Consider the following 22,964-nt stretch of genomic DNA (forward strand, 5'->3'; position numbering starts at 1 on the left):
GTGTACTGTGTCGTCCCGTTCGAAATTAACTATAAATACATCTCATTGACCAGGGCAACAGAACCTAATGCAGAAGAAATCACATCAGTACATTAACGTTGAACCAAAGTAAGTTGTCGTTATTTTCATGATGAATCAAAAAAAGCTCTTTATTGATTTGGGACATTTGAATAGATGCCGTTTATTGCCGGCAGTTGAACCACTGTGTTAAATGCAGTCGATACGCTGAGGGGTACTACCGCCACTGCACCCTATTATGCGAATTGGCGATCCTTTGAAGACGCCATCGATCGATGAAAATACGACTGTTCTGTCTACTTCGTGGAAAAATTAAATTTAAGAGCAAATCCAAAAGCAGGCAACTTCACAAAGCAATACTGATTCACATAGACGATGAATCGTCACCCCGTCTCTTCGTACAAAGTAGAAATCTGCTATGAGCTTTCTTATAAAAATATTCTATTTGTTTCGAAGCAGCCCGAATTTTCACGTCTATTAGTACTCGGTAGAAACTGTCAGCGGTTGATCCATGAGTAAGTTTTAGCTTTTTTGTTTGGTTTTGGCGTAACTCACAAACGTTGTTTCCTTAACGAACGGGCAATCCGGATAGAGGCGCTAGCTGTTTTTTGCTATGGCGGTGGAGTGGACACGTCCTCCTATTTGCCCCACGTGTTTTAAGACGAACTCCGTAAGCAGTGTCCACAAGATACGATGATGCAGCAACAACGCGATAATAGGCCAGGAATAACCTTCGTTTTAGTCAAAATTCGGCGCCAGTGTATTGCATATATATTTCTCTGACATTAATTATTGCCATGGACGAAAGGCTGTCCATGGCAATAATTACGCGAGCGATAATTACTATCGTGCACGTAATAATCAGTTGACCCTCGCTCGAGTGTACTGAATAAACAGTTCCATAAATATCAAGGAACCCATCAAACCTAGAAAAGGTACGAATGGTTCCAGATATTTGACGAAGTTGTATTAAAGAGGAATAGCTGACGACATACACATACGCGGACAAGGGCAATAACAGTACGCTGGAGTCGTGCTCAAGAAAATCTGGTTATAGAACTCTTTCCGCATGTTGCTTTCCTCTTTATTCCTTATCGATGAATAGCCATTGAAATAGCAGTCGTTCCTAAAGCGTACTTTTGGTCTAAGCATTGTATTCATCCGGTTTGAGTTATCACCTTACCGACTTTTGCCTATTTACAGTGTTCTACTACCCAACCTCTCTCACTGCTGTCCATAATTGAGCTAAACTGCTTTTATCAGAGGTTGTCGATGAAAAGTTGTGCTGGTTTGCAGCCGTTCAGCTTGAGGATCACGTGGCCTGAGTACGTGCCACACGCAAGCAGAAGCGTAGCGACGAAATGTCAGCCTATTGATATCGCGCATATCATTGTTGCTGCTGGTGGCCAGAGTGTGCTATTGGTCGCTCGACGACGCCGTCTAGGCTTGCGGCACGAGTTCTGTCGTACTAAGCCACTTAGCAAGCGTCTCCAACGTCTGGGTATGGGATAGGCGGGCCTTACAGCCAGCGTCGCCTCACTTTGCATGCTTGTCCGTACTTCTCTGTCGAAGCCGTAGCGGGACCTACCTAGATCAACGGCGACAACGGCAGTCAGTGCCAAAAAACCAGAAACCACAGCGTATTTAACGTCTGCCGTACGATAACGTAAAATATTGAGTAACGGGGCCCCCGATGAAAGCTACGATCGAATTAGGCAAGTTAGCAGATGCGGCTAGCCCATGTTAGCCTTCGCATCTGGATCGCTCCTGCGAACGGGTGCTCCCGGAGCTGCTTCCGATTGTACTCCAGCCATCAGTCGTAACTGGTAAGGAAGGCGGCGTGGTATGAGTGGCTAATTCGTATTTCGGAGCGCGTTGTCATAGTAATCATAAATAGCAGGCCTGCCGACCACCGCTGGTTCAAATCTCATCGACTGAGGGTCGTGACAAAGGATTAATAGAAAAGCAAAAATAAGTGAAAAGGATAACAGCATTAAGCTCTGCTGATATGATTAGTCCTGATAGCTTGTAGGGCTGGTAGAGAAACACTGGCTGACCCAGCAAGCTCTCTTAGCAGACACTGGAGCAACACAAACTTCTCCATATCGGGAAAGGGTAGGTGGGCGTAACCAGTGGCGGGCCGTAGTAATAACGTGTAATAGACAGTCTGTGGAAATAATAATAAGCGTCGACAATAAGTAAGAAAACAAGTAAATATGAAAAAATAAAGAAAAATTCATTCTTACAGCTACCGGCATTCCTCTTGCTATATACTTAGCTATCACCATCACTATATCTATGGAACTCTCGCGTACTACTTTTACAACACGAGAAGCAGGCGCTCACGGGCGAAGGACTGGTTATTGGAGAACGTGGAGGAAAAGATACATTGTTCTTTTATTTGCAAATAACAGAGTAACTCTCTGACCCATTACCATGGCAACCATCACCGTCAGCTGGAGCACCAACGGCCGACACAGTTCCGATATTGGAACCACCTATTGGATAGAGAGAGAAATGGTGGAGTGAATTTGGCTTACTTTTGATTGGTGATGATGACGTTGGGTTGAGCTGTAATAGCACGCCTAAAATAAGATAATGCTGAATTCTAATAGTTGTGAGTATTCCGGACCGGGTTACCGTTGGGTTGTTGTCGTTCCTTCCGGATAGCGACCGTCATGACTCAACAAAGGTCACTGCCATGTAACATACAAAATTCCGGATCTGTGTGCAGTACTTGGCTGCATGGTAGACGTTTCTATATATCGAAACACTGGTTCCATATGTGTAAGCAAATATAGTCAGAGGATGGTTTCGTAATTATAGGTTAGCTGCATCAATTTTACTGTCAGTTTTTTTATTGCTGAGAGTGTTAGTAAAACCAAGATATGCACATGTTCTACCAGAAGTGCTCACTGGCCATGGCGATCGAAGTGTCCAAGTGTCAGAAAACTGCAAAGGGTCTGGCAAAGGTCTTTTACCTGTGGCCTGTTGTTGTTAGTATTAGTAGTGGTTGATACGCACGCACCCGCCCTCTCTTGTAAACTGCGAATTAACGATGAAACTCCACCATTCTATGATGACAAGCATATGGCCAACGAGTAGCTCCTAGCAAATGATGCCAAGCCTCTAAGTCTTAGCCAAATGGCTGCGAAAGCGACTGAGTATATACTGGCCGACTGGGTAGCCGACAGACAGACGAATAGAGCCTTAAAGCTCGTTAGGAAGGCTTTAGGAATGCTTAGACATGCGCCTATGAAACCAGCATATATATACACAGGCATTGTGTGGCTGCTCTGTTCTGATTTCTAGAAGAGTTTTACGAAGGTCTCTAGAACCGTTGATATTGTTACTTGTGGGTACCCGTCGAATACTGGTATTTCCTGTGACACGCTGTTTTGTTTATAATATCACAGATTGCGGCCCTTTATTACGAGTAGTTGACGTAATTAAACATATTCCAAGAACGGCTAAGCTGACAGTCGCGTATGGGAGGCGCGCGTAGTTATTTTATGTGGTAGTTCGACTGACATATTTTCTAGCATACTTACGCACTTAGATTCGGCATGATAAGTTAGGAGTCTCAGTATTCTTGGTTTGCAGTCTGTTTAGCAGTAGCTTTGCGTTTGGTCTGGTGAACCGTCGCTTACTAGCATTATTTAGACTTTGCTCAAGCGAAGCTGACTAGATAAACGTCCATATGCTGAAATAATCCTTCACTACGTACGTCAGACCAAGGTTACACAAGCTGCAAAAATTGCAGTCTTTAAATATTCAAGACCTCGGCTGGTACTTTGACTGCTCGACGATGAGATTCGTTTACGCTATTCTAGCTTCTATAGTTGCTAAAGGCCAAGTAGTTTCACAGGTTTATTGTTTGTCGTCTTTCATTGCGACACCATATTGGTTCCTTAATGGAAGGTGTCAACAAATTGCTCGAGCCTAAAAGGACGAGGGTCCAAATTGAAAAAAGTGCAGTAGTCGAGTTCATTTTTTATGATCATTTGATTGCCACTTGGTAAATATACCCGTGAGCCTCAACCAAAATTCTAGCCCGAAAGGGACGGGCGGCTAAAAACTCATGATGTCGTCTACTTTTTACCTCTACGACAGTGTTAATCAGCATTGCTTACACATAAATAGATAAATATTGATTGACAGAGAGACAAAGACGTCCTATTACGAAAATAAACATAACTGTCTCACCGTGTCTCCATTTTAAATGCTACAGGCGTAGGTTGCTTAGGGGTGTCGTTGGGTAGCGGAAGCTCTATATTCTGTAATTTTTCTGTGGTAATGTGTACTTTTTTTTGTTTTAACAGTGCGGTCTATGATCAATTAGTTGCTAGCTCAGGCTGAATGCTGTCCATAGATTAGGCAACCACTGCGGAGATGCTTGACGAAGACAGGCAGACCTATATGTGCATTTATTTGCTACCATCGATACGCACATAGTAGCAGCGGCAACAGCAGATTAGAATGATGCATGCATGCCATGCAACGTAAATCATATTGGCCTGAAGTAGTAGGATTGCATTTAGGACCAGTAGTCACTTATATGCAATAATAATGCTGGCATAGAGAGCTGTTTGGCGACTCCTTCTTTTTCTTTTGGCCTTGGCAACGCGGCTGTGTGACAGAATTGACACTAGGCAAACACTTTGAAAAACGAGGACAAAAAGTACAGACAGGCCAAAAATAGCAAAGGCAAACAAAAATGTGCGACGGCAATAGTTGCATCGGCTTCAGACGTAGCAGTGGCGTCAAATAATAAAACTAGCGGCAAAAACCGACGCTAGGCCCGCACGTAGACAGCGGCAAGCGCGCGCGCAACGAAAGGCTCACAGAAACTTGACGGTGACGTGGAAACAAAGTAAATAAAATGGGCTATGATTGTGCGTTTTTGAATAGGCAAAAAAAAACATTCCCTATCAGGTTTGTAGAACAACCCGTAGAAGATGACCAGATATCCGCACAAAGGTACCGCCACAAAATCTGCTGCAGGTACAAGCCAGCGCGGTTTAGCTTTCTGGGTATAGAGCTGGCGAGAAGTCAGTCAGCCGAAATGTTCTGTTAGTCGAGTCCATATATGTCCGTTTTTTTTGGCTGACTAAGCTAAACATCTCGCCACAAACGAAATTAAAAACGTAATTACGATCATCCAAAGCCTTAGGGTGATCATGGCAGATTCACGTCGTAGGGTACCCTTGCAACTTCGGCAACTGAAGTTGCCCGTTCACTCTCAGTGTCGACCATGCTTATACAGATTTTTCGAAATATATATTACGGCGTAAATATTATCTGTGTGTTTATATTTCACTTTAGTTTGTGGCAAGCTGTATCATCAGAATACTCACTAATTAACCAACTGTTTTAATCACTGACCTCTAGTACGGTATTTGAAAGGACACGTACGACGTCACCATACTGACTATTATGGCTAAATACAAACAAAAGTATCCATGAAATAGCAATTTCGACTTTAACTCTTGGTTTGGACAGGACACTATAACGTTGCGTTCTTGATAACTGTAAACACGTTAATTTTGCATGTATTTTGTTAATTTTTGTCACCTGAATTCACGATAACAACGCATCCACTTCGGTAATAACTAGCTATTCTATTTAACTGTAAAGTTATTCTGATAAGGCTGTTCTAGCTACTGTGGCCTTAATTGTTTTCCTTTTAACAGTGACGCTGCTTCCCGTGACTGGCGGGAATAACGTTGGGAAATAGAGATACCTATTCTATCGAGAGTAACCTGTTCTATTGTTATATTTAGAATTTTTCCCTGAAAACATGGGTTTCTTCCTCGTCGATTAACTCAAGTGCAATACGGGTCCACTTGGAGGAGAATATACGATTTTCCCTTCTCAGCCCCTATCAGTATGACACGTACTTTTTTCTGTTAATGGCCAGAGAATCCCAGCAATGAGTGTATTAGTATTGATTGCCGTTTTATTTATTGTACAGTGTAACGAGGCTTTCCGTTAGTTTTTTTTCTTTCTTTTCCTCGTTTCTGTTTTGGCGCAAAACCGTTGAGGAACCAAAAACAGAAGGGGCATAAACACTAATGATTTCCTTATGTTTTTCACCTAGCTAGTTTGTTACGACTATCGGTAGACAAGGTACTATGAAGCTGTTCCAGCGAGTGCACCTGCTACTGGCCGAAATAGATGATAATAGTAATAATATAACTTGTTTCTAGTATATAACTTGCATGAAGAAGGGAGCGTATTACAAGACATAACAGTAATAGGGAATTAGCTCCCATCACACTGATCGAAAGCGGCGAAATAACAGAAAACGGAAGATGTTTATTAGACTCAGGTTTGAAGAAGACTATTACGTTGTCTTATACACAATATACTAGGTGCTGATAATTGTATCACAGCTAGCAATATGTTTAGCGCTAAGTGATGAGAATCTGACCGAGATTTGGGGAATGGTCTGAAGAACAGAGCACCTATTGCCATCAGCGAGTGCAGCTGAAGCAGAAATAACAGCAGCAGCCCACCGTACTTCGATGCGAATTTGTTTGACAGAACTCTCCCACTCACTGGCACGCCAGCAAATACTGACGGATAGAACGGCGGGTGTCTGCAGTAGTCCGAAGTTCCAACCGCGGCAAGCGCTGTTGTTCTATTGACCATCAGTTGAAGGGATGGCAGTCAAATTATCGCGCCCCAGATTTGGGCACTATTGACTCCAAATCCGTGTTGTGGCGCGGCAAACATGTTAAACTGTTCATCTTGATAGATGTGTGACAATGTTTTTTCAGGTTTTCTTTGTATATAATTATTTAGGGTTGGATAACTTCGGATCGAATGAAATTCTATTACCTTGATGTTGGCCGAGGTGCCGTGTAGTCCATTGACGAATGGCACATGTTTCACTAGAGCCGTGCAGTGTTAAAAAAAAGCTGTAATGAGGTTGCCACACCGTCTTATTGTTTCTTGTGCTTATTGATTACGGTATTTAATTAAATATTCGGCCTGTTCCCAATCCATTGGTTGATAAACTAGGTTTCCCCGTTATTCAACCCGCAATACACACCCATCCTGATTGTTTCGAACGGGTGGAACTACGGATAATTTTTATATATTCGGAAAGTAGTGGTTTCCTTTTCCAAAGTCAGGTATTCTGTCACACGATTGTAGAGACTGTACTCGCAGGCAGGGTGATGATTGCTTTGAATATTATTGTAGTTTATTATGGCAACTGTGCGAAGTTTGTTTAGAGATCATCGTATTTAAGCTCTCTGATAAAAAAAAAATGCATTTACACGCGTCCAAATTTCGTACATCCGTAGCCTTCCTATGCAACTTTAGTGGTGTGTTACTATTGAAGTATGACATTTAGCGCGTGATGAACTTCAGCATTATATTTTGCTTAGATACGTAAATATCTCTATTTCTTGCAACCTGCAGATTGAAATAGAACTTTGAAACAGGTTAAAAAATCATTATCTGATGTGAAATTCTGGCAGGTCAGTAGAGTAACGGACTATCGATTGCACGAGCCGTCATATCGTACCGTAACACACTGTATAACGGTAAAGTATTTAAAAGACAGGCAACATTCTATACTTGCCATTAGACATTAGTGAACGACACTCAGACACTCTCCAACAGATTAGAAGAATACAAACGTAATAGAGACTAAAGAGAAGTGTAAGTCAGACTTACGTCCGTTACGTTTCTCGTTCTTCATTGATCCGTGAGATGATGAAGTGACTACCTGCGCAAGATGTCGGAAGTTCTTTGTTGCGATTGAGCACAGACACAATAGATTTTCTTGTATCATCATCACATTACACGAATTTGTTGAAATGGCCTATTTAACTCATTTCAAATAAGCTACTCGCTGCGTATTCGTAGAGCTTTATCGAAGACAAGGTTTATTTTTACGCGCTTCATCTATTCACGGCAGGTCAACAGAAAACGGCCTAAATATATCAACGCTTGACAAATTCAATTGACCAAGGTGATTTGTGCGTGTTTCGAACCATGTTTTGATCTTTCGTGGTAGAGAATTTATATAATAGTTGTTGGTTCCGCCATCTCTGTATCGGCTATGTTTTGTTTGATTGCTTCTACAAGTAATTAGACCTACATTGTATATTAAACCGACATTGTGGTGTATGCTATTGACGAGACCGTAACGACGATCCCTGGTGTTATCATATCTATCGTATATCGGGAAACCGTAATAATAGCTATTTTGTATGTTTAAAACAATGCTATAAAAATGATAAAACCTTTCTTGCTAACACCATAATCGCAGTATTGTAGAACTTTGTGATTTAGTAGCGAAGAACTGCGACAAATGGTTTCTATATAACGTTGAGAGTTCTGCGAAAAGCGGAACGGTAAATAGGCCAATGATACAAGGTCCGGGTTGTACGATGGATGCATTAAAATTCCCCATTAAATTTCGCTCGAAGTTCTATGAGCTTTTATATAGACGCATAGAAAAAGCGTTTAGTGCACACTGGATATATTGTCAGGACGCGAAAGCCTGGATCATTTTATTTCGGCTCTACGCGATTATAAACAGTAGACAAAGTAGAGACGCACCTACGAAATTCGTCTATCAAATGGAATTAAATCTGGTAAGATACAACCAAGTCTGTGTCTCTGTTTACGGGCGACTAGGTCTTCAATGACTTGATTTACAGCACCGGTCTTACTTCGTCTGGATCGGTAGAGATGTAGCTAAGCGTGGCTGTTCCAGCATCGAAGAACCCAGCTCGAGGTAGTTCCTATTATCATTTGCGAGATCACCAAGTCTAGCACGAAAAGACTAGAAGTAGAAAGCCTTCAGTGCTAACCGTAAGAAGAAATCTGGGACGTTAACAGTCGATCGATAACCGAGTATGGAAGAAAAGTGAAAGAATTTTCATAGATTTATAACGTCGTTGCCTCAAAAAAGGGACGTTTTTTTTCGTACGTAGTTAGAGCTAGGCTAATCCCAATGACATCCATAGAATTTAACTTCATTACTTTTTTTGAATCATAACTCAGGTTAAAGTTCACAAACGTCGCGCAATTTGGATGTCATCCAGTGCTCTCTGCAAGCGTTTAGCTTCACGTAATTAGGAGCTGGTGTGAACACGTGAACTATGCAAATTTAGATTTAAAATAAATCCCTAATAATTTTACCATGGCCATACTAAACGAATGCCGGCGGTCGAAGCAATACGACCACTAGTAATACGGAACATGTGGAAAAGCTCAATTGACGCCATGATATAACCTTGAGAAAAATTATCATGTCATTGGGACACCTTTTTGAGTCGGGACTTTAAAGACAGCGTCTAACGGAAATGTCTACAATTGCTCTATGTGGGTAAATTGTTGAAAACATTAAACATTGTTACCATTTCCGTCATAATTATTCCATCGTCGAAGTGATGCGTTTCATAGCTGACTCAGAGTCTTCTTTAAAGATCCGAATTCAATTGGATAACCGATTTTTTTTTATTTCGATGCAACTGGCAGGCTTTTTAGGATGTAGGCTTTCCTAGTATGCAGGTTAAGCTTCTTGTGACAGGCATCAATTGTGGACAATTTGATTATGCCCGATTCGTAGCACTTCAGACAATACATTGCAAGTAACATTTGTCTGCGGTATTCTATTTTGTCAATGTAATCTTCCTGTACGCTTAGCTAGTCAGACGTACCGGCTGAGACGACTGTTTTCGATTGGTCTACATTGACTTATCTAGTGCGTAACCAGAAGCACCGTGTTTTCTGAAGCTTACCACTTTTTTAGGTTGACTCTTTGAAAAATTACCTAGACCTTTTTGATTCTGTTTTGCTTTTCTGCGATCAACGCTTCGACAACCCGCGATGACATTTGCTATATGTGCTCACGAGTAACCCGCTACAATAGTAGAGCAATCATCATCAATCTAGTGTTCTTCAAAATAAGTATTGATCCCAGTTTTTAATTGCCCCATGTAAATTTCGTTCCAAACACGCGAACACGCGAAGCCCCTTAACTAATACTTATTAATGCTTTGACTGCCCTTGCTTATCCTCTGTTTAATAGGCGATACAAACTCTAAACGTTCCAATCATTCAACCCAGAGTTTTTGTTTGGCTGTTGTTTTATCCATAAGGTACCCCACGCTCGCTGGCTGTATCGGGCAAATATATTAGTCTGTTGCTAGCCATCCGCTTTTTGTTTTCTCGTCTTTGTGGGGGGTGAAATCACCTCCTAGAGCCGCTCGCAAATTCCATTTTCCTCGTCGTCTCGCCGTTATCTTCAGAGACGCAGTCACTATCGTCAAAGCCTTACTTTCTTTTTTCTTGCCGCAGTTAACGTTGGCTCTTGTGTAGCAATGGAAACAGCAAAAGGCCTCCTCCTGCGGCCTAATTCGTAGAGACTGCGGCGTTCGATGTTAGCGCCGTCTCCCGTACTATTATTGCCATAGTTCAAATACGTTTGCTGTTATTATTATTACGATGGATAGTTCGGTTTGTGTTAAGGCGCTTTCGACTCGGCATTGACGTTGTTACCGGCTATTGTTGCTGTTCAACAAATGTTTAGTGGATCACTTACATACATATATTACCTATTTTTGGGCGTGTTATTTTGTGCATGTTGATTTTGTTTTTTCTAGCTGTCTAATCAAATATGACTGGTGGTACCACTATTGACAAACCTAAGCGAACACATATAGTAGAAGGTGAAAGGGAAGCAGACGAACCGCTGTAGGCTATAGGGAAAACAGGAGCGGAAAATGTAGCAGGACCTTCGCTGCTGTCAGTTGCGGTCTTTATTGCCTATATCCTAAATAACACTGACGATATAACGCCATTTGCAATTAAAACCATTGCTGCCACTGGGGGCGTCAGCAAAGCTACCTTCGTGGCAGCGTCCAATTCGAGTAAATTAATCGCCTTAACTGACCAGTGATCCATCCTTTTACAAACTATTAAAACTTTCATTTTAGCTGTGAAAATATTAAGACTAACACCATAACAGTGACAATAACGCTTTTGCCGGCGAGGATCTTTCCTACTAAAGGCTCATTGGTCTGAGTTGGCTCGCCTACTACCATCTATGCAACCGCTAGCGCAGCTGAGTGAAAATGAAGGAAGCGTAAATGAGCATCAAAATTGAAGGATAGCACGCGTGGCAAGTGAACAGCAGGATGGTGTTGTTGTTGTTGACGCTGCCGCAGGCGCTGCAGCTGCTGCAGCCTATTGTCTAGGGCAAGCGAGCGGGCGGGCGGGCACTTGGTCTAGCGAAGGACAGGAAAATGGAAACAGGCTTTACTGTTGTTTGTTACTAAGATGCTTTAAATGGCGGTTATCCCTAGCTAGTAATGGTGCGCATTGCAGCTATGGCACTATTGTTGTCGAGAGAAGGATAAAGCTCTTGGTTTGCCTTTCATTATCGGCGCTGCCGCCAGTCCCCATTGGGGGTGGCGGTGGAACTATCATTATTAAATAGGAGAAGGCAATATAAAAGGTAAAAGCGCCGGATGATCAGATGGGGGTTGCTTACTTATCCAGGTTCATTTTAATTATAATCGCGTTTTAGTTGTTACTGCGCTGTAACATCTTTAAAATGTGCTTGTAGCAAAGCAAAAAAACTAGTGGGCGTCGTAAAATACAGTCTGATTCCAGATCATGCAACAGACTATTCGAGTAGATTTGGGCATGGAACGTGGTAGTAGTTAGATACGATACGTACCTCTTCAGAATATGATGAAAACACCTATGACAGTGTAGACATTATAATCAGTTTCGATCCTGTTTAACTCATTCATGTCGTCGTTGAGGGCTATTTTTCTTATCAGGTATTCTAGTGTTAATGTTTGGGAATAGTTTAATTTGGTCGACGACTCTGAAATACCAAGGAAGTATACCGTAGGGTTTTAGCCGGAACGAAATGTCCAAATCAATCGGAGATCACGGACAGAAAGCAAGATTCCGCAATTGAAAAGAAATCATAGTTTTCTTTTACTAAACCTTCGCTCAGTTAGCCACCCTTCTCATTTAAAAGTGTCACATTTTGGGGAAATAAAAAAAAAAAAAAAATATTGATGTTTAGAGAATAAATAGTTACAAATAAAGCCACATGAAAAAAATCCTGCAGTTGCCTTCTGGTGCGGATACCTTAGTACTCGAATTGATACTGTAGGACAAAAATGGGAGAAACTGCAATAGAAATGAAACGATTGGCTTGTGCGGGGAAAAAAAGGGGATAAGCTAGAAAATTTTATGAGGTTTCGTTGAATCAATCAAAAGGGTAAAAGATAAACTAGCTGGGTAGAATTGCATTATCGTAGGACTTCGCCCTAGGGCCAACTATTATAGCAGTGAACTGCCCGAAGACCAAACCCGCTCAAAACCAGTTAGATTCAGCTAGTTTTATCAATGATATCCTTTTGCATTTACGTATTAATGTAAACATGAGTAGAATAGTTGGTCATTCGACCCGCCGGTCTCAATTCGTTGACTTTCTTTTGTGGGGACACGAATAGTGAAAAAAGTCAAAGAAACGGAGAAAATACTGCGAAAGAGAAGGGGGCGAAATGGATCAGGCCGGATTGAACTACTGCCGTTGAAATAGGTACAGCGAAAAAATAGAACGGTGAAAAAAAGAACCTATATTAGGTGGTGAGGCAAAAAGGGTAGAAGTGAGGGTGTACACGAATAGGACAAGATAAAACTCCACACATCGACAAGGTGCAAGCTGACGGCAAGCAGAGGTAAACAGAATGGCGGAGCTACGCCAATTGTTGATAGGTCTAGACGTGATTTTGGAAATGGCGTTGTTGTAGGCACCGGCGCCAGATGAAACGAGGGAATAGCAGAGCACTGGAGGCGACGGTAAAGGGACATCCTGTTTGTGGAATTGTTCCTCATTTTCTTATATCTTTCTAGGTCAAAGCTCAACCTGCCGTAACCTAATTCAGCACTTTTTTTCGGATTTCTTTATCGCTGGCCTCTTAGAATGCACCCTTTTCCTATACGATTATATTATAGCATAGCGAACAATAACTTCTCGGAAAGTCAAATAGATTAGACATGAATGAGAAAAATACGCACAGAAAGATTTGAAAATTGTACATTTTGAAAGAGCTTATATGTCAGAACGGAAAATTTTATGGGAACAGAAAGGTAGAAAAGTTCTGACTATGCCGCAGTAATTGCGAGAGGCAATTGGTAACTCGAGACAAACAAACGTGAAAGGGAACCTTGTTTGGGACCGGTTTGTTTGGACGTGTTTCGTTAAACTGTCTACATAAAACACGAAGGCGTTGTTTATGGCAGACTGAAAAAACAGTGAGTGTTAATATAGGATTGCGACTGGCGGTTCAGCGGTGGAATCGTCGTCATATTATAAAATGTAACGATCAAGTTCATCTAAGTTTTTCGTTGCGACGAAGCGTTTCAGCGTCAGCTTAAGTTCTCACGCAAAATTATGGCTATAACCTATCCTAATAGAAGAATAGAAGAAACCGTTTTTTTTTCATAAACTATTGCACTAGAACCACGCGCTACCAACACGCAGCTGGAAACAATATTGTACGGGGAACCCAACTTAGTCTATTCTGCTCGGAATAGGTAAAATCTGCTACTTTTGGCAGTTAGCTACAGCACGAGAGCCCTTTGTGCTGGGTAAGAAAGTCGGCCATTACACAAACGTCTCTGCTGGTAACTTTTCCGCAAGGCTATTCCCCAAAACAAGCAACAAAGCTAATGACATCGTCAAATTAACGCTTTTCAATTTCCGGATAAGTTTTTTGCACGTTTGAAGCGTCAATCGTCGTATCATTTGGCGTTTGTGCCTGCCACTGATTTTCAAGTCGTTGTAGTCGCTGCAACCGATGCGATGATCCTTCTCATTGCAAAAATTGTTAGCGACAGCAGTAGCATTGCCCTTCACCCGCTCCATACTAATTTTACTGGAGCAACGTTAGTGGGTTATTTTTCCGTTGTTGTTTACCAGCTGTGTGCTCTCGTTATGATTACTCGCTATTCGAGTAACGATTACAGAAGCAGCACAATTGAATTATTCTGGGGATGATAATTCGTCGGCGTTTGTCACGACTTTATTGATGCTGCCAGCGACTAAACTGCTTTTATCCTGTTTATGTACGTTGCAACAGCGCTCAGCTGATCAGAACGGCGAGCCCAGTTCGGTTGTTCTTCAGACCTCCCCCCACCTCTTTTACTTTAGCCCATAAGTCAAGTTTCGCCTGGCAGGAAGCCCGCAGAGTGCAACACGGAAGGAAGAAAATGAATCGTAGCAATATGACTTTTTACTAATGGTGTTGCGACGTACATAAAGACGGTAGTTATGAAACGGAACAGATTAATCAGACAGGTAAAATCAACGGTTTATTGCACATCTACTTTATATTACCTATAAGCCTACGGCACTTTCGATGTCATTGTTGGCCGCGTAGCCTATACACACACACATACACACACACACACACATATATATATATATATATATATATTATACATCGAGTGAAATATCATAAGGTGAAGTAACTGATGGTAATAATGGCACCAGCAAAAATTATCTTTACTGATTATGCCGCGTTCTACGAGGGACTTATATTATTTAATATGTACTGGAAAAAATCAACGCGAAGTATCAGAGACGATTTAATGAGAAATAAACGCTTCACTGGCCTACTAATCACGATGGCAATACCTACTCGCTCAGCGTGAAATAAGTGGGCGACTTCACGCAATTAGCTGCGCTGAGAACGGCGTTTTTAGCGCCACAGTGGCAACTTGTACAGAAATCAATGTAACGCTGGCACATTTACGCTGTTAGATACTGCAGTTGTTGCTATTCATATCCGCACTATCCAACAGGCTCAGCATGGTCCCACGGTTGAACGACTGAAAAGTCTCATTTCTTTTGAGTCTGCCCTTAATATGGTCGCGGTTGCTGCCCTTGACAGGGAAGCGCGGCTGGGTGGAGTGATAATGATAGCTGGGTTGACTGGCCCGAAAATCAATCTTATGTGACTGAAAACCCTTGACCAACGCAGTTATTTATACTGCTGCTGATATTAGTTACTGTCGCTATCTGACACAGTGGGCGGATTGCAGAGAGTGAAAACAGGCAAACTGGAAGCGAATAAGACCAATGGACCTGTAGCAAGAAACGAAAAAAAAAATGGCCAATTTACTAATATAGCTACAACCACTATCTCCTCAACAGCTCCTACAACTGTTACTAAGCAACAATTTAAATTTAACTTAGTAAGTACTATCCAGAGGCGAAATCAAATACTTATATAATGATGTATGCAGATCCAAATACCTTGATAAATTCTTGCTGCAAGCTGCAAACATATGGAAGCTTATTCTAGGACGAATTTCGGTTGAAGCCATCATAAAACGGGACATACTGTCGATCTGCATATCCCGTGTATACTACATTACATACATGTATGAATAATGTATATAAAATTACTCGATAGTCTGATGGTTGTGGTAACACGGTTCTAGTACTATTTGATTGCCCTTTGACTGTCATTTTGCTAGCATTTTACCAGGAAATACTTCAATCTATCAGTCCATCTGCGCCTTTCTTCCGCGTGCGCTACGGGGTCAGACAATATGAAGCGCCACAGCAGCGAAAATTATCTGCACCGCGACTCTCGCTTGTAAAAAAGCAATGATAATCCTGTATGGAAAAAACTATTGTCAAGATTTCGACGATAGAAAAATGAAAAAAATATCACTACTCTCCAAGGGGTGCAAAGAAATTCCCAAAACGGCCTACAATGGCGGAGTAATGTGCTGGCAGAATTTCGAATGCTTGTTATTAAGGGACGCGTAAATTATCGGTAAATCAAACAGGTACCATCCAAAAAAAGCATTTACTAAGAACTAGGTAACTACTACTAGTTACGAATTGTGCACAAGTATGATTCGTTCTAAGGAAGCTGGGTATGCACATACATACTCGGCTTGTCTTTGTGACTGCCATCAAATTAAAACAATTTCATGTTTCCCGAATCATTACAAAAAACGGTTAGAAAACGGCCTTATGCACTAACGGGACACAACCAGCATGATCTGCACTCATCTCTGTACCAGACCGCTGATAAACTGAGGCAAAGTAAGACAACTGTCCAACAGGACAACCATGGAACTATTTGAGAAAATGGAACAGGGATGTGAAATTGTCCTCAGATTGTCTCCTTTGGCTGCTAAGGGAAACCCAGTAAAAGCACTAATTCTTTTCTTAGGGCTTAGGACCACTACAAATTTGCATACCGTCGTGCGTAATGCGATGCGTGGATCTTCATTTCTTCTAGCCTTTTCTAATGCTATTACATCCCGGCATCGTTCTGACCAGATTTTTCAATCTTCGATTGAGGATAGCGTTAGTGGAAAACTTGGTCCCACATGTCGACTCAAATACAAGAAAAAACGTTTGCAGTTTATTATAGTACTATTGTCGCCAGTCCCTAGGGCACTGGGCCTTGGACGATGGACGAAGGCACGGTCCGGATGAAAGATTGACTTGTTCAATAATAATTCTATAACAGTTTTGTATCGTTAATAGTCTAGCTAGTTTTGTGTGCCGTCACCCTATAGGGCGGGCAAACCTCGTTGGATTTTCTTTGTTCCAGCCCGATCTTTTTAGAAGACCGATCCGACTATTTGCTTTTGTCGATCCTAGCTCATGTCATACTTCTTACGTCAGTCTTCTCTTGTCACTGTCATCGTTTATCCTATTACATAAACTAGTTAGTCGACCGAAGAGCTGTTTAAAAAGCAACATGGTTAATATGCCATTTCTAACAGTTATTTGCACGAGTGAATGAAATAAGAATTAAGGCACTGTATACGGAAGAAAATGTGCAGACTTTTATCCCTATTTCAATATATGAATGGACTATCTCTATGTACAAATTGTACTTATAGTAAAATACGTTCTAGTCCGAACATTGCCGGCAGTCGAAATTGAAACGATGCATCGAAGACGTTCTCTGCGTTGTCTTCTTTGGTTGTCAACTGCTGTACTCTCAAATGGCGGCTGCTTTTGCTGCCTTAGCGGACAAAAAACGAGATTTGTTTTGCTACTCCGTGCCTCTTGTGTTCACTGTTATTAAAAGAACGTGGCGCAGGCATTTCTCGTACAAGGCTTGCACGTTGTCGTTTAACATTTCGAAGAGCACTTGCGAAACAGCTGATAGACGCAACAGTAAAGTTCAATAGCGGAACGTTACGCTGACCGTCGAGAAGCGACCCTGTCTTGGTTTAGTACCACAAGCTTGTGTATCACGTGTCGTGTGTTCGTTCGCATTTCGTATTTTGTTCGGAACTTTTCGGGACTGCATTTTTAGGACTTATTCAAGTGTAGATTGCTAGGTGGTTTAGTGGTCCAGGCTATTCAATGACCTGGTACAGGATTTACTTCAATTCAAATGGAAATCGAGGAAATTATTTCAAACGTACTCTATATGACGAAATACTATTTTAAAACTTACGATGGGGCATTTCATAGAAAGTGGCGCCCACACTGCCGATCATATTAGCGGTCCTGGTTACCTATGTAAGAACTAGCTTACATCCCTCTCCCTATACCACCTTTATGGTAATAAACCAGAAACAACGACTCATCATCAAAAATGAAATTCAACATACCCAGAACTCAATCACTTCCTGGGTTAATACTCGCTAATGTTTTATGTAGCACATCAGTCCACAAGCAGTCAAACTTGACCTGTGCCTACATAGATCGTGTAGTATGTGCCATTAATGAAATTCAAGCCAGTAACCTCTGGCCTTCTTCAACTAGAGACTTGGCAATATAGCAAATATACCGAAAAAATGGGGCTGCAAAGACTGACTCATTCTGATTCACTTTATCACTCAATGAGCTTTAGAAAATTCCCAGTTGATTTCATACGCGATTCCTAAATTTTGCTGAGCCAGCTTGTTAAGCACAACTAGGACATATGTTTTTCCGAGTCGACCACATAATAACTTCAGCAAGAAGTAGCTAACAGCATCGCTTGTTGCTGCTTGCGATGACTCTTTTTTTTTTTGTTTAAACTGCGTCCCTGGAGGCATGAACGGTTCTGACGGATCGGGTTGTGCTTCAAAATGTTCTATAGAGTTGAATCACTTATTCTTGTTGAGAATATTGCTTATGGCAACAACTTACACACACACAGACGGCCACATTGTAGTTCTGTCGCGGTCACCAAGCGAGCGTTGCTAGGCAGATTTCGAAGCATATGAGAAACACAGATAGCAACCCACAATGATTAGACTACAAACGGTAGAAAATAGAAGTTTACTGCTGCGATCCCTGCGGAAATGAGAGATAGAAGCAGCAAGTGGGCAAGACTGACTTAAACATGTTTTGATTAATCTGAGAAAATTATTTCGTAGTTCTAACGGTTTCTTTTTGGGGAAATATTTTCAGTTTTATGCATGTATACGGGCATGGACACGTGCTTGGATTTTGTTGTACAAAACCCGACAAACGCAGTAAACATCGTGTTCTTGAAAACAATCTTTCTCACTAGGGACTACGGTTTCCAATTTAGTAAGCGCCGAAGTCAGTATCGATACCTTAGAGCGACGTTAAAATCGATGTGTTGTTCGGGCGCCTGACATCAGTTTAGAAAACCCATTATTCTTGATCTGGGTATGTTCTGAATCAGTATTCAGCCAGCATCTAGACCCTGACTTATTGTAGTTATTTCTTGAACGAATGCTGTCCCTGAATTGTGATATGGCGATAGAGACTTCCTTTTCAGTTATAATTTTCTGGTTAAGCGCAACATCAAGTTTCGTTTAACTATTCTTTTATTCGACATTGATCAAAATATTAATTTACACTAACTAAGAACATTATTCTACTCTAATAAACCATGAATTATCTCAGAAACAAGAAAACACCCTCCGTTTGTATGATGTGCTGCAAGAAGTGCTGTTGACGTCGCTTATGGTGCACTTATTTTACTTTCAGGCGGCACCGGAAGCACCATGGAAGATCTGGAGGGTCTGAACCTTAATTTGGCTTCAATTAAATCTCAATTTGAGAAAAAGGACAAGGCCGATATCAATGCGAAGGGACAGCCGGCCGTTGACAGAAGCGCATCCTCCCGGTCCGATGTTCTCCGCAAGCGACTGGAAAGGTATCCATTATCGTTTACTTTGTTGGTCATGATTTATCAAATCTTTTAGTCACTAGCCTACCTGTAGCGGAACTTGCTTATTGTATCGCGCTCCATGTTATCTGGCATACTAAGTTATTAAGTGTTACTCTATCTGGAAGTGTAGGAAACAAAATTGGCTCACAGACCGTGAAGACCAAACGAAACTCGGACATTGTAAAACGAAAACGAAACGGATTACTAAAATGACAACTTATTCAGGCGAAATAACAGACATAATATGCGTATACTATATAATGTGCCAAAAAGCTTCAGCTTGACGTGACCTTGTTTCGTGCTGTTAGTGTATAGTAGTAGAAGTGTAACAAGGTTTGTTTGACCTTCATAGAAAATTGGGATGCTAAAATAAGCATTCAAGATTGCTTTTTGCGCCAATTGTTCACTTACGAATCGGCCTGCGTTGGCTTGCGGCCTTTTCTAGGATTTAAGCAAATAGGAAGGTCGAGATGTCTAAGCCTTTGATTTGCCTTGTAATGACAAGCAAAATTTCTCGTCAGTTTTGTTCAAACTCGTAATTTACGTCAGATTTGTTCGACATACCCACTCCCCACAAGGGCATTTAATGTCAGGGCATTTTTGTACGCGTTTTTCGGTAGTGAATACATACTTTTAATTACCTGTTTGTCAAGTAAGTTGAGCACCTACAAAATACATTACACGACGGGGAGTTGGTTGCTTCCAATCGTGAGTCTATTCCTATTTATTGATCAACCGTTTCAGGTCAACAGTCAGGTTTACTTAACCTTCTTTTTCAATCATAGTAAAGCGAACTCCGGGAAATGAGGCAGGCTAAATCGAATGATCTGAAAAAACAAACTTCCACTCGAACGAGCATCGGGCGGCTGCATGTGATAAGGCGAAGCAGGAACAAGAACGACCTAGCTGTAACATATCTGTTCACCCTTTGATCCCTTCTAATCCCTGCGTTCGTACCTTCTAATTATGTAGGGTTTTGCAAGAGTGGATTGTAAGCCCTGTTAACAACTGTGTTTTGCGAGTAAGTGAAAATCAATTACGGAATAAATGAGCTTGTGTACTGATATGTAGCGGTAGAGGCCGGTATTCGCACCTTATCTCTTTCGGTAAGCGTCCTAATATAAGTACTTACCCAATCGCGCAGATCTGAACTTGGGCAAGCGGTTTTTCGTAGTTGCAGCAACTGTGCATTGTGTTGAAGATGCCAATATTACAAAGTCAAAAATAAATTCGCAGGCCTGAGAACATGGCCATACTGGGTAGCACATCGTAAGGCACGCACAGGCACTCGTATGTGAAATTTCGCTTCCCGTTTCATTGAACGATTAAGACAGTTAAGTCCCGGCTATCACACCTCTCCATTGGATCACAATTTCGTTAGCATAGGAAATAATGCCCTTTCATATGGAACTATTATTTGTTGTTCTTTATTTATTCGGGCCGGTTTGAACAGGTACCAATCCGTTGTGGCCGGTGAGGCGAAAGCGGAGTCGTCCGATGAGGAGGGTGGCGACGACCAGGCGGATTCATCTAAGAAAATTGAGCCTTGCCGTGAGATCGGTGAACTCAAGGCTCAGTGGGAAAGCGGCCGAGTCAATAACGATAATGGCTTCGCAACGGTACATTTAAAAAAAACAAGATATATATATATATATATTAGGTACGTGATTCGTATATACCATTAAATACTGGTATCTTCTATTCTGTATCTCGTATCGTTACTCTGCTTTATGACTCTACTGTATGAACGTCATGTTTGTGTGTTATTATTGTCCATTGTATGACAAGATAGGGACGCTTTACTGTGGTGTTTCTCACATCGTGTGCTGCTTACTTAGCAATATACATATTCAACATCGGCAGTCAAGAGAACGGTGCAGTGTTTCATATATGCGCATGTGTTATGTACGGGAAAACGCTCTTTTGGGTCGTCAATGAACTATTTTTCATTGCTATAAATAACTTGACATAGTTTTTCTAATTAGGCAGTGGAACGTTTCTTACACTACGTTTTACTCTTGATGGGTGAATTCGTCCTGAGAGAATCTCGGCGTTCTCCATCAGCTTCATTATGGTCTAGCTGCTGTCTCGATACGAAGGTCAGAGAGATGCTTATACCGTGTTTCAGGCCGATGCGGAGTCACTGCACGAGAAAATATGTCCTGGGCTCTCAAAGACAAAGGTGGCCTACGAGAAAGCCATAAAGGAATCGCACACTAAGGAAAACAAGACGTCGCCACCGGAGGACGTATCGGTGGGACACGCGTTGGCTAATTCGTTGAAGAAGAAGTTCGAATCGGGAGAGGTACGCGTCTCCCTAGACTTTTACGCATCCCACTGGCCTTCGTCTGTTCTAATCGATTGCTTGAGCAAACTTGCTTGTAGAATCCGATTCGCTAACTGCTTTTCCTAAGAACTTTTTTAGTTCACTCAGCGTTTCGATCAACATACCTGAGTACCCTTCAGGTTCGAAAGAACTACTCCAGGCTGCCATTTTCTTCCTATCCTCCACTGATAACTCGATGCTGTTAGACGATTTTAAATGAAAAAAGTCGAACTGAATTGAGGTCTTAAAGTAGCCTAAACTTTATTTTCCGTAGTAGCATGTGCTTGTACGAAACCTCATTTGGAGATGAAGCACCTGGATCAAGAAGTATAATTCGTGCTTATAATATCATAAAAATGCATGATTCGTGTTACAAGTGCTCCCTACGTATGTCACTGTACGCTTAACGGCTAGAAACCAATTAGTACATGGCTTAACTTTAGCCCTTCTACACCGGAGCTTTCCTTTCATATTAACGGTGTAACTAACTTCAGAATATCACTTCTTGGACACCAAATAGATTATGATTTAAGTAATCCATCGGGGTGATGGATGTCACCGTATTAAAATCCAAAGTTAGTTAATGCTTGTGAGCCTGAATAAGGTCTTGTTTAGGTAGACTAGGCTGTGTAGTGCTCATTGTAGAATATTAATCGGTGCTACATTATTTCTTTGGACTTCATTCTTCATTCTTACGAGCAACATTTCTTTATCTTCCAACAGTGTATTTTTTTTCTGCATCTTATTAATCGGCTTGTAAATAAACGAAACGTCGACCTTTGCATCTAATCTTTAGGACCTCATCCATGCATGACTGGTTAAACGCAGCATTTAAGCCTTCTCGGTTGATCAAATATCGTTCGATGGGCAGAATCTTGATCACTCATTTCTGCATGGTCCTTGTTCCACTTATTCTATTTTTTTAAGCAAACCTGTAGGATCTTCTCTGAAGATCCTGCGCGTCTACTTTTCCTTTCGGGTCAAGCCCTACCTATTTTAATTATGAAATAAACAGCCTGAAACAATGGACTTACTTACCTGTTATTAGGGAGTTCGATTACTGCCCACTACGTACGTAAATAAAATGACATTCAGCAAGGTTCTGTGCGTCCATGCCAGTCTCTCGATAACCCGGTTGCTACATTGATTAACGACACCGTCAATTGGCTGCCTTACGGACCTGTGCTCATCCTTTATTCTCACTTTCAAAACAAGCTTCGTTTTCACAAATTGCTTTCTATGCTACTACCATGTTAGCTCTATAGTCGATTATCTGGTATGTCATAAACTGTTACTCATAGGTATCGTATTTTGTTGCCTTCTTAAAATGTGTGAAGCTCCTTGGCGTTTGTTACATATTATTCTGACCAGCGAAATCGGCTGAAGTCTATAAACCATTAAGTTTTGTCATCCTATTGTTATTACGACGATAATAGTAATAATGATCA

The 22,964-nt window shown here is 41.4% G+C and overlaps 1 protein-coding gene across 10 annotated transcripts in view; it reads left to right on the plus strand.

Moving 5' to 3' along the window:
* The window catches only part of LOC111259178 (uncharacterized), a 132,506-nt gene that overhangs the window by 99,149 nt on the left and 10,393 nt on the right, over nt 1–22,964 (plus strand). For 9 of the 10 annotated variants that reach the window (XR_002679457.2, XM_022830951.2, XM_022830953.2 and 6 more), the window contains 3 exons: nt 19,007–19,175; nt 20,644–20,809; nt 21,319–21,495. Coding sequence is in view for 9 of the 10 variants with exons in the window: in XM_022830951.2 (XP_022686686.1) it covers nt 19,007–19,175; nt 20,644–20,809; nt 21,319–21,495 (512 nt within the window). In the remaining variant the exon portion in view is untranslated. The remainder of the gene's footprint in view (nt 1–19,006; nt 19,176–20,643; nt 20,810–21,318; nt 21,496–22,964) is intronic. The other variant, XM_022830957.2, reaches the window with a different exon arrangement.

The sequence above is a fragment of the Varroa jacobsoni genome, unplaced genomic scaffold (genome assembly GCF_002532875.2).
Source record: "Varroa jacobsoni isolate VJ856 unplaced genomic scaffold, vjacob_1.0 scaffold_302, whole genome shotgun sequence".
Classification (NCBI taxonomy): Eukaryota; Metazoa; Arthropoda; class Arachnida; order Mesostigmata; family Varroidae; genus Varroa; species Varroa jacobsoni.